Below are 11,539 nucleotides of genomic sequence, written 5' to 3'. Positions count from 1 at the left end.
AAATAATTTTGTAACATAAGATGTGAAATTCATTATAATAATTATTTAACAATTTTGTTTTTTCTAAAAAAATTTTAAAAAAATGATCATATTTCGATTTCATGCCTTATAAACAAAACCATGTAGTGTAATTTCTATGTTTTAATTTTTAGTTAGTTCCTTATAATTTAGTAGTGTTCGAGGAAATGTGGTCTTGCTCCAACACTCTTAGCGGTAGCAAGATCCAATAGCGTCGCTCCCATATAAGACGTAAGAAACGCTTCGACAGATGCATATTTTATCATGTCCTTGGTGAGGCGTTGGGGGTAGCATGGAATCCAATGGGAATTACACCACGTAATCCTATTGGGCTTCACAAAGTTCACTTCTTCTCCGAGCACTGCCCTCGCCAGCCTCGCCAAGCCGAAACGACTGAAATCCCTCGTCGTTTGACCATCCGGATTATTTGGTGTTCCGTTATTGCCCCTCAGCTGGGCCGCCAAGTCTCGCAGCTCCACCGCCTTGTTGGGCATCATCCAACCGTAATCCTTCTCCATCTTTTTACCAAACTTGTCTATTCCGACGCCGACCACCGTCACCCCGCCGTCGTGGAGCAAGTCCTTCAAGGCTTTAGGGAACCACTTTCCACCCCAACTACATATCGTTGAGTCCATTGTGCACATGACGCAGTGGTTTCCAACACAAATTTGTAACAATTCATAGGGATGGTCTTTGAGGCTAACTCCTATATATTGTCAAAAAAAAAAAAAAAACAGAAAGAGATTACGTAAGAAAATTTTGTAAACGATAGAAAACAAAAAATGTAACACTATTTTATTTTTACTACAACAATCTACATATTATTAAATTAATAGCGGTTAAATTTGAAGTTTTCTTTTGTAGATTCAACATATATATTACCTGTACTGTGAGAAACGTGGGTGCCGTTTGCGTAGTTGAGACTGCGATCGGCGCAGAGACCGACGACGAGGCTTCGGCGACGGTTTTTGGGGCGGTAGATCTTTTGTATTCGTTGAATCCATCGTTTGATGTCGGAATCGTCTTCGGCCCAGGTGGCGGTTATGGTGAATCGGGCAGCCACCCTAACAACAAACTCGTTATGTTCTCCCGGGACCTCTTGAATGGTTACCTCCATGATGGGGTGGCTTAGGGTTTCTTTCCTGGGGCTTTCTCTTCAATTATTTTTCTGTGTTCTCTCTCTCGGCCGATTGGATTTTTTTTTTTTTTTTTTTAATGAGCATTGGTATTTGAATAGAATACAGGGAGAAAGAAATATAAATAGCATATTTACAAGTAAATAATATAGACTTTAAAAGTATTTGAATTTAAACTAACAGTAAATAGCAAATTTATTAGATAAATAATCTATTTACTTCTTCTTTTTTTTTTTGATAAAGAAGAATAGATTTTTTTTTTTTTGATAAAGAAGAATAATCTATTTACTTTAGTTTAGTAATAACTACCTTTCTTTTATATTTTAGTAAAATATATTTGTAGAGTTTGATCATTAAGGTCAGATAATTACTTCTCAATTCAAAAAGGGGGGGTTAGATAACTTCTTTGCGTAAAATTAGGATCAGATTTCGTTTGGCATGACTGACTGTGGTATTTTTTTTTTTATCTTTTTTATAAAACAAATTACGCGTCATATGGTAAATTTATATGGAGTCGAAATATAATAATCTTGTTAATATATTTTTTGGAGAGATTTTTGTTAAAATATATCAACAAGATATATGACTAGTAAAAATTTTGTTATATATTCAAAAAGCCTATTTTTTTATCCTTAAAAAAAAATCCCTTTTTTTTCTTGTGAATATCACAAACTAGATTCAACATATAAGATAAGGTAACAAAGTATTTCAAGAACAACAATAACACAATATACGACAACAATCTCTTAGATGGACAAATTTTTTAAAACAATACTTGCTTTAAACAACTAAGAAAACGTAAAAACGCAATGGAAACGTCAACGATCTATGAAACCGATAAGGATCGTACATACGATAATGACAATTACGTTAAAAACAATAGGACGCAACAGTGCAACAACTTCTACCGAAAGAAGAATAATACACAACGTTCGTTATTAAATGACATGTCAATTTTTTTTTTTGCTTTTTATAGAATTCGAAACCGTTACAATAACAGTTTTTATAGGTGAAGTAGAAGACTACCTAAATGGCTCATATTAAAAAGCTAAAGAAGTCACAAAAATGTACATCATCATCTATTTTTCTAAAAATAATATTAGCTCATTATCAAAAAACAAAAAATAATAAGTTAGATACATCCGATAATAAAACATCAAACTCATTGTAACTAATTTTTTTTATAAAAAAAAAAATATGGCGTCCATCGTGTATGCAGGAGAGGGGAAGACTATTTAGTTTTCTTTTAAAAAAAAATGGAATGCACGGTTGAGATTAAAAAATTTTAAGAGCAATAATGAGATTAGTCTAGGGATTTTATTATTTTATTTAATATTTAAAACATATAAAAGTTTAGGGGGTTGTCAAATGAGGCTAAATGCAATAATTTTACAAATTAAAAGTGATTGATTGCTAAAATTAAAAATTCAGGGAGCAATTTGTTAAACCATGATAAGTTCATGTGATAAATGTGTTAAAAACCGAAATAATAATAATAATAATCACATTCACACACATTTAAAACGACGCCGTATAGTTATGTCTAAATCGTGGAAATCACACACATTTAAAACGACGCCGTATAGTTGTGTCTAATCGTGGAAACGACATTTCTAGTGTTGTGGCATTGTGGCCGGTGTATAACCGCGGCACGAGACTCCATCGATTTTGTTCGCAGTTCGCATTCTGGGAATCTGAGGAAAGGAGATCTGATCGCACGGCTCTTTTGCTCTTCTGACGACCTGAGGTACGCAATATGCTTATTCTCCTAGCTCTCGTTTTCTCTGTTTGGTTGCTCAGATAAAGGAGGAAAATACTGAATATTTTCCCTAAAAACGTCATAAAAAGCAAAGACGTTATTAGACTTGTGCTGTTTCTAATTTCTCTCGTTCTTGCTAGTTTGATTTATTGAAAATCTTCTCAGTAATAAAAAATGCTGTTTTTAGGGTTTCAATTCGTTAGTTGATTTTGCCCAATGAGGCGGATCAGTGCCGACGAGTGAATTTGACGGTCAATAGTATGGCTGACTGATTTATAATGCATATAAATGTCCAAATTCTGATGCCAGGAGGCTGGAGTTTATTTTCCCATTGTCAAATTAGTGAACACAATTGAAATTGGTTCCAATCTTCGCTGCTTGTAGCAGTAAATTTGATTTTTTTTTAAGCCCCTTGAAGCTAACAATTTCACGGGTTTGACTTGTCATTGATTTACTAGTTTGTAACGAAATCCAATAGAAAGACTTGTGTTTTCAACAGGAGAATGAAGTTTATTTTGCCATCTGTGCTTTTAAAATAATTTGTGGATTTGAAAACTTGATATGCTCAGGCATGAACTTTGATTATTCTTTGTTGAAAATTGTCATATTCTTGCGTGTTTTGATGGATACTGTAGTTAATATTTCCGTTGATTATTGTTTTGGTTTTTTGTTATTTGGCAACACTTGCTAATTACGTTTTTATTGTTCTCAAATATGCTGTGAGAAGTCCATGGCGGGCCCTGGGAGTTCCATGCTCTACTCTTCACTTCTGTTTACTGTCATTCTCTCTCTTCAAGAAATGTATAGAGGGAAGTTAGCGTCGACGGAGTTATTTACCATACTCGGGGGTTTTATTAGTTCCCTCCTCTTCCTCATGTTGCTGACGGTATGTTAGTATGCTTTACTTTTTCATTGCCTTCTTGTGTGGTAACGGTGTAACTGGCATTGAACAAGTTCAGAATTCACATGATAAAAATTTATCAGATCTTTCATGAATTTAGTTATTTAGGCTGGATGTGGTTGTGTGTTGAAATATGAAGCCCTGCGTAGAGCATGTATTGTTTTCCTTAATTTCTTGGCAAAGTTGTACGTTGAAATCTTGTAGCATGGATTTCAATTTTTCACGTGGTGATTGTTCTTTTCTTTCCTTGAGAAAGAATTTTATTAAGGAACGCAGGAAATCTATAAAGTTTGTATATGAATTACAAGTTCTCTTATGTGAAATTATTGGACGGAAATGTCGAGAAAGTTTTATTAGTTTGCCACATTCCCACTTTTCCAGAAGGTGATGTGCAAATGTAGCTTATTAAATTTGCATATTGGATCAGCATGAAGATTTACATTTGCTTGGTTTTGTTCTTTCAGTTCATTAGTAATTTTCAGGAAACATGTGGCATAAAGACCGGCTGGGGTGCTGGTGAGTGTACTTCAGCTCATCTGCCAGTATCTCTTTTAATAGCTAAAACTCCAAGAAGATTTGGCAACTTTGTTAAGTACTAAGGGAGCTTAAGTAAGTAGTTTTTATTCCTCCGTGCAGTTATTGTAGCCGAAGTTGTTGCTCTTATTGCTGCTAGCACTGTCCATCGAGTTTGTATCACGACATGGTAATCCTCATACGTGACTACAATATTTTGCCTTTAAGCGAGTCTTAGTATGTTTCGTAGAATATTTGGCAAAATGCAGTGTTTGTTGTCTAAGATATACATGCATACAACACGTAGTGATGATCCTGTTTTCATTTTTGCTGCAGTTTCTTGTTTTCAGCTGTACTACTCTATGAAATCCACAAGCTTTCAGGGATGACGCTTTCCAAGAGTGAATCGAAAACTAAAAGGCACTGAATGAGATTCTGCGTAGTTTAGAAATTTATATATGAATGATGTGATCAAGTGTCGACTGCGGCTTTTTACTTGTTGTTTCTATTTAAAATACTACACCCGAAAGATACCATTTTGAGATGTATTAGATGTTTCTTAACAATTCAGTAACTTGGAAGATGACATTACTTGTAGTACTTGGAGAATTTCAATGTTTTCAATATAATTTTCTCTAGGCACCAAGATGCTTTGGGAAAAAGCTTATATTATTTGCGAACAAGTCTAATTTAAGTTGCACAAAAAAATCCAAGAAGCCCGGTGATCAGGCTGAAAACAGAATGTCCTCTATTGCTTGTGGCTCCAAACAGACTGGAGTGAGAAAACACTTATAATTGATGCTTCGCCGATTCTGTGAGTGAGCATGGTGGTTGTGATGTTGGTTTGAGTGAGAGGAAACTTTGAAGTTGAAGCAAGTTCAAACGGTGGGCAAAACTCGTCTCGCTTGCCAATATCAAAATCACCAAAAGTCCTTCCTCCTTGCCGGATAATTCTTACAAAGAGCAAATACCACCACAAGAAATTTCCCTGGACAAGCAACGTGAGAGTTTAGGCGCAGAGCTAGCCGGGTGTGAGGGTGGCACCCTCTCGGTTGGGGGCTTCTCCAGTTCTCCTCCACGCTCAAGAAATACGAAGGTGTCGGTAAGATTTTCTACTTGCTGAGTGAAAAAGTTGAGAAAAAAAGTGCTCAACTCGACAATTATATCAGAAGGCCAGCAATTGAAGTCATTTGATCCCCGTAATGAAGCCCGTGTCACAATAATTGAATTTTTGCTCCCAATTCGTATCCATCAATGCAACCTAAATCAACCGACCTTAAGTAATTGAATTTTGCTCCCCTTATAACCACACTGCAACGAGTTTGTGGCATTTCAAGAGAATTCCTTCGTAGTTTCCCCAACCATACCAAAAGAGAACCAATACATCAACTCGTCTATTCATGGTTCCTCAGTCACACAGAGGCTCCTTGACCAGAAGATTCATTTTCTGCTGAAGAAACTTGAGCACATCATCTCTCCCTTCCTTCATCAACAACTGCCTTAACCTCCCAAATGTCACTCCTGCCGGCCGGATTCCCTTCTCTATCATCTCCTCCATCAATACACAAGCCCGACTAGCATCTTTCTTCTCACACAACCCGTTTATAAGCACCGAGAACATGTGCATACTCGGGACAAACCGCTTCGATTTCATGTGCTTCCACACTTCAAGGGCCATATCAACCTCACCCTTCTCACAAAACATCTTTATCATCATAGTATACGTATCTGCATCCGGTTCACACACCTTACTCATCCTGCGAAACACCTTAACCGCCTCCTCTGTCCTCCCTCTACCAATCAACCCATTCAACATCACATTACACGTCCTCGAATTTGGCCTAACACCCTTGGAATTCATATCATTCAACACCCTTTTCGCATTCTTGAACCTATCCACCCTAGCAAAAGCCCCAATCAAGGCATTATACACAACCACATCAGCCTCAACACCCCTTCTCTCCATCTCCATAAACGCATCCACAGCATCTTCAATTCTGCTCTCCACACCGTAAGTATGCACCAAAACGCTGTAAATAAACGACGTCGGTTTACAGCCATTGGAATCCATATGCCTCACACTCTCAATGGCTTCATCGACTCTCCCTGCCTTGCAAAGCACGTCAACCATAATTCCATAAGTCACAACATCAGGCTTAATACCCAAATCAACCATTTCTCTAAAAACTTCCCTAGCCCTAGGCAAATTGGGTTCTTTTCCCCACCCATCAATCAGAATACTATAAGTCTTCGAATCCGGCTCAAACCGATCCTTCATTTTATCAAAAATCTCCTGAGCTTTTCTGACATTTCTGGACTTACAGAGCGCGCTCAAGAGGCCGTTAAACGCGGCCAAATTCTGCGAAACGCCGTGCTTCTCCATGACATTGAAGGTGTAAAGAGCCTCGTCGATTTTGCGGGCTCTGGCGTATTTCCTCATGATGATGCAGAAGGTCTCGACATTGAGAGTGTCGTTGGATCTCATGGCGCTCACCAGCTCCCACATGAGCTGGTACTGCCGGATCTTGGCTAGGGATTCGATCGCCGCGTGGTGGGCCCGGACGGAGTGGGAGTAGCCGCGCTGCTTGGCGGCCCACTGGAAGAAGCGGTGGGCGAGCAGGCCGGCGTTCTGGAAGCGGGCGAGGACGTGCTCGGCGATCTCCGGCGTGAGCCTGACGCCGGCGTGGTCGAGGGCGGTGTCAAGGGCGGCGACTGGGGTGGAGGACATGATTTTGCAGATTGTTTGGATTGGGTCTGGGGTTTCGCGCTTTGGTTTTGTGGAGCTGTGTCTTTTTAGCAGAGATGGGTTTCTGCATATTGTTTGGATTTTGGTTCTGTGGAGCATTGCTTGTCGAGGGATTTCGGAAATTAGAGAGAGAGAGAGAGAGAGAGAGAGAGAGAGAGAGAAACTTGGAAGTAGGAAGTGTGGGCTGAAGCCTTCAACAGTTAAAAGTGAAGGAAAGGGAACAACTGAAAGGCTTTTTTGCATTTACGGGGTAAATCAAAAGAAATTTTGTTTTTTTATGATTTAAAAAAAAGTGTAGTTAAATGGAAAAAAAAAAAAAACAAAATCTAATTCCCTCAAATCTACATATTTGTGTTTGGTATAATTTGATGCGTAATACTATTTGTTTTAAGAAGGTCTAGCGCATTAATTCGCTATATAGCTAGGTGTGTCTCATTTTTAATTTGCCATTTGTGTTTAATTCGCAATATACTTGTTACATCATCTCAAATACAAATATTAATATTAAATTTGAATATAAAAAATTATAAAAATGAGATATTTAATATGTTATTTTTATTTGTGTTTTAATAAATAATGTTACACCCTCCTAAAAAAAACATAATGTCTTTAAATGTTATATCTATTTTGTCATAATTATTAAGTTTTGAAGCCGAAGTAAAAACAAACTTTTAAATTACATTCAAAATGTCAATACTATATATGATTAAATGAACAAAATAATCAAATTAATTTATAGCAACTAAATGTCAAAATTTAGATATGTTATATTTGGTGTTAAAGTTGTCAATAAATATAGCATATGTTAACTTTAGCATTAAAAAAAGCTTTATATTAGAGAGAGATTTTGTATTCAAATGATAAAGGTTGGCATTGAGACAATGATTAACATCCCATTGGAGATACTCTTAAAAAAATTTATAAGTCAAAACAATTTTTTCTGTTTTTCTTTTCAATTTGTGTTTAGCAAAAAGAGTTTGACCCTAGGCTGATACCAATTGTAAGTCAAAACAATTGTTAGATTAATTGTGAGTTCTGTATTTTGTGTATATGTTTTGGAAAAAAAAAAAAAAAATTAGCTTAGAGTGGTTGTAGGCATAAGTCAGCTAAATTACGTTCATTCTTTTAGTGTCAAGAAAAAAAAAGGCTCTTATCCATTCTACAAAATAATGCATCATTTGTAGGGAATTTACTTTATGGAATTAATTATTTAACACTAATTCCGGAGAAGTAAACTGGTAAGAAAATTTTGAAAATTAATACCTTTCATCTATAATTAGTATGCACCCAAGAAAAAAAATTAAAATTTAAGGTCCCGTTTATTTCACCGAGTTTAGAATTCGAGTTTTGCTACAGTAAAAAACTCTCAGAACAGTTACATCTAACTTTTTTGTTACAATAAAAAGTTTTCACATAAAGTCACATCTCAACTCGAATTAAAAACTCAAATCAGCGAACTAAACAAGCTATGTTTAATCAATCTATCAAACAGCTCAAAGTTTTATTATTATTATTATTATTACTTTAGCAAGCTCCAATTATTATTATTTTAGCAAGCTCCAAGTTTTATTTGTGATAAATCAAACACTTGAAAGTTGGTAAAATTTTGCAGCAGCCAAGACCCCCCAAAAAAGTGCCCAGGCAGCAATGTCAAACTGAAAAACATGACACGTTCTTACTCGGAAAATTCTAAAGAATCTTTTAATCAAACTTTGTAGTAATTTACAAACAAATATATACAACTACAATTTGGAATTTTCTCTAGCACAAACAATTCATGAACATGTTAGAAACTTGAAAAGTTGTTCAGAAGAAAAGTCAAACAACCACACTGGTGTTTGGTACTAAAAAGCCGAACTCGTGCTTGAACTGGCTTTGGATCGCTCACTTCCAGAAAAGTTGGAAGAAGAACGAAACCCAATAGACGATCTAAACGACTCGTGACTAAGCGGCAATGGCCGATCCGGTAATATGGGAATGTCAATATCACCTTCCAACATCTTCAAAGCTTCAGAAATGGTGGGCCTAAAAGCCACCATAACATGAGAACAAAGAATCCCCACACGAACAAACCTCTCCATAACCCCTTTCGGCCCTTCCTTCCTTGTCGTCTCCTCAAAAACCTCTTCCACTTTGCCCGCTTTCAGAACCGTCCACGCCCAATCCGTGATCAGGACCACCGATGGGTTCGACGTGTCGAGCGCTTTCTTTCCGCTCATGATCTCGAGAATTACTATTCCGAAGCTGTAGACGTCGCTTTTCTCGGTTAACTGGCCGTAGAGAGCGTATTCGGGCGCTAAATACCCGTGCGTGCCGGCGACTCTCGTCGTCAGGTGAGTTTGGCCTTCTTTGGTTTGCTTGGCGAGTCCGAAATCTGCCACTTTTGCCTTCATTTCAGTGTCCAGAAGTATGTTTGTGGCCTTTATATCTCGGTGATAAATGGCGGGTTTTACTCCTTTGTGCAAGTATGCGAGGCCTTTGGCGACGTCCAGGATTATGCTCTTGCGCTGAGGCCAAGTTAATGGCCGCCATGTGTTTGATAAATGGTCGCTGAGATTGCCGTTCGACATGAAATCGTAAACCAAGTACCTCCTTCTGCCTTTCATGTCGTCGCTCGTGACGCAACAACCTCGGAGGGAGAGCAGATTCCTGTGTCGTATTTTGCTTATGATCTCGACTTCGTTGCAGAACTCTTCGTCGCCTTGGGACTCCATGTTTATGACTTGCTTGACTGCCACCAGAGTCCCGTCCGAAAGCGTTCCCTTGTACACAACCCCGTATGCGCCTTGGCCGATTAGATTTCGTTGAGAGAACCCGTTTGTTGCTCGTTCGAGCTCTGACAAGCGAAACCATTTTGCTCCTGAATTGGGCAATACCGTTGCTCTGAAACTGCCCACGAACTCTTCATGTTGAGCATTTTGTCTCCTCCTTTTGCCCCGTCTCCGGTGCATTATGATCAACACAACAGCAAGCATAACACCAACAGCAGCACCCAAGGACCCGAATACTATCCTCAAAACGGTTTCCTTGCTCAACTGGTTCGACCTTTTTTTAGTTTCTGAGCTAGACAATGGCAAACCGAGAATACAAGAAGCTGTATTGGGATCCTTTGGACCCATTTCGTTGGAAATCCCAGCAGCATATAACACTGTGAAATAAAAGCATTTCGTTCCATTCGGGTCTAAACCTATCAACTGCGCATTCACCTTAAAGCCTGCATCAAGGCATACGCTGCATCTAGTTAGACTCATCACGTCCCCCTGGCAAGACTCGTTTAACAATGGCGCCGTTGGACCAGCCTTCTCGGACCAATCTTGGGTGGTGATGATCCCAGCACAAGCTGCAGGGTTGGTGACAAACTGAGTTGAGTTATGGAAGCAATTACGGACTAAAGACGCGTTAATCGATAGAGCGGAGAGCCTAGTTTGGAAATTCAACAGGCAAGAATCTGAGGAGCCTTCGTCGGGAAGTTGGAAGTGTAAGGTGTCTCTGAGGTGTTGAGCCAATCCCATGCCGAAGACGCTGAGAAGGGTTTGGCAGCAATCGTCGTGGACCGGTTCCCGGCATAGAGAAGTGTCCCATGGGAAGGTCTCGACGTAGCTGAGATCGATGGGACATGATGAAGAGGATGAAGAGGATGAGAGAATGGATAAGATGAATGAAGAGAAGAATATGAAGCATATGGAAAGGAATGAGAAAGACTTGCCCATGTTGTAAACCATTTTGTTTGTGTAGAGTTGTGTCTATATATGATATGTGTTTGTGGTGGCCGCGGATGTTGAGTTTCTGATCAGAGTTGTTGGATTTGAGCCATAAAACATTAGCCATCAATATTGGCTGGCGACGGTCAAAAGAGCAATAGGCACGTTTCAAAAAGAGTTTGGTACAAATAAACTAACGTTATGTGGGTGGTCATGGTCAAACTAACGCAAGCCAGAGATATTAAAGGTCAGGGTCAAACACACACTAGATGAAACTGCTAGTATTTAACATTTTGTTTTGATTTGGACTAGGACAAGAGTAGGGCAACCTGGATTTATTAGCTGCTATATGTCAAGGTAGATGGATAAATATCTTGTAATTGAAAGTTGTGCAGGAAAAAACAGAATTCCCCCCAGGAAATAAGCTTTGAAAAAAAAAAAAAAAAAAAAAAAAAAAAAAAAAAAAAAAAACCAAGAATGCCCCCCATAAATCTAAAGATATAAAAGAGATAACATGCCATCTAATTTTCTCAACAACAATGGTAAGCCCAGGGTCTGCTAGTTATTGAATTGGGTTAACTAGCCTCATGAAACTCTGCGTCGTCATTTCTGCAACTCACGGAGGCTGAGTTTAAGACAACTAGAATTTGAAAGTTCTATTAAAATAAACTTACATATCAATTATCAAAAAAAAAAAAAAAAAAAAAAAATCAGAGCGAAAGTTGATTTGTATACATGATACATAAGATATGTTACTATATTACA

At 38.1% G+C, this 11,539-nt stretch overlaps 3 protein-coding genes across 3 annotated transcripts; 1 reads left to right on the top strand and 2 right to left on the bottom strand.

Annotated features, from left to right (window-relative positions):
• The first annotated feature begins 2,782 nt into the window (after nt 1-2,782).
• Nucleotides 2,783-4,994, top strand: LOC21396569 (protein KRTCAP2 homolog). The gene is made up of 5 exons (XM_010097137.2): nt 2,783-2,901; nt 3,641-3,799; nt 4,279-4,330; nt 4,451-4,517; nt 4,664-4,994. Exons 2-5 carry the CDS (start codon nt 3,644-3,646, stop codon nt 4,752-4,754), a joined length of 366 nt encoding a protein of 121 aa, XP_010095439.1. The 5' UTR covers nt 2,783-2,901; nt 3,641-3,643; the 3' UTR covers nt 4,755-4,994.
• A 68-nt stretch (nt 4,995-5,062) lies between these two features.
• Nucleotides 5,063-7,195, bottom strand: LOC21396568 (pentatricopeptide repeat-containing protein At1g77360, mitochondrial). The gene has a single exon (XM_010097136.2). It carries the CDS (start codon nt 7,170-7,172, stop codon nt 5,736-5,738), a length of 1,437 nt encoding a protein of 478 aa, XP_010095438.1. The 5' UTR covers nt 7,173-7,195; the 3' UTR covers nt 5,063-5,735.
• Nucleotides 7,196-8,748: 1,553 nt separating this feature from the next.
• On the bottom strand, nt 8,749-10,913 carry LOC21396567 (probable receptor-like protein kinase At1g11050). Its single transcript, XM_010097135.2, has one exon. The coding sequence runs from the start codon at nt 10,793-10,795 to the stop codon at nt 8,918-8,920; it is 1,878 nt and encodes a 625-aa protein (XP_010095437.1). The 5' UTR covers nt 10,796-10,913; the 3' UTR covers nt 8,749-8,917.
• Nucleotides 10,914-11,539: the final 626 nt, after the last annotated feature.

The sequence above is a fragment of the Morus notabilis genome, unplaced genomic scaffold (assembly GCF_000414095.1).
Source record: "Morus notabilis unplaced genomic scaffold, ASM41409v2 Scaffold1379, whole genome shotgun sequence".
Classification (NCBI taxonomy): Eukaryota; Viridiplantae; Streptophyta; class Magnoliopsida; order Rosales; family Moraceae; genus Morus; species Morus notabilis.
The sequence above is the reverse complement of the archived record's forward strand: the minus strand, read 5'-3'. Positions and strand labels throughout refer to the sequence as shown.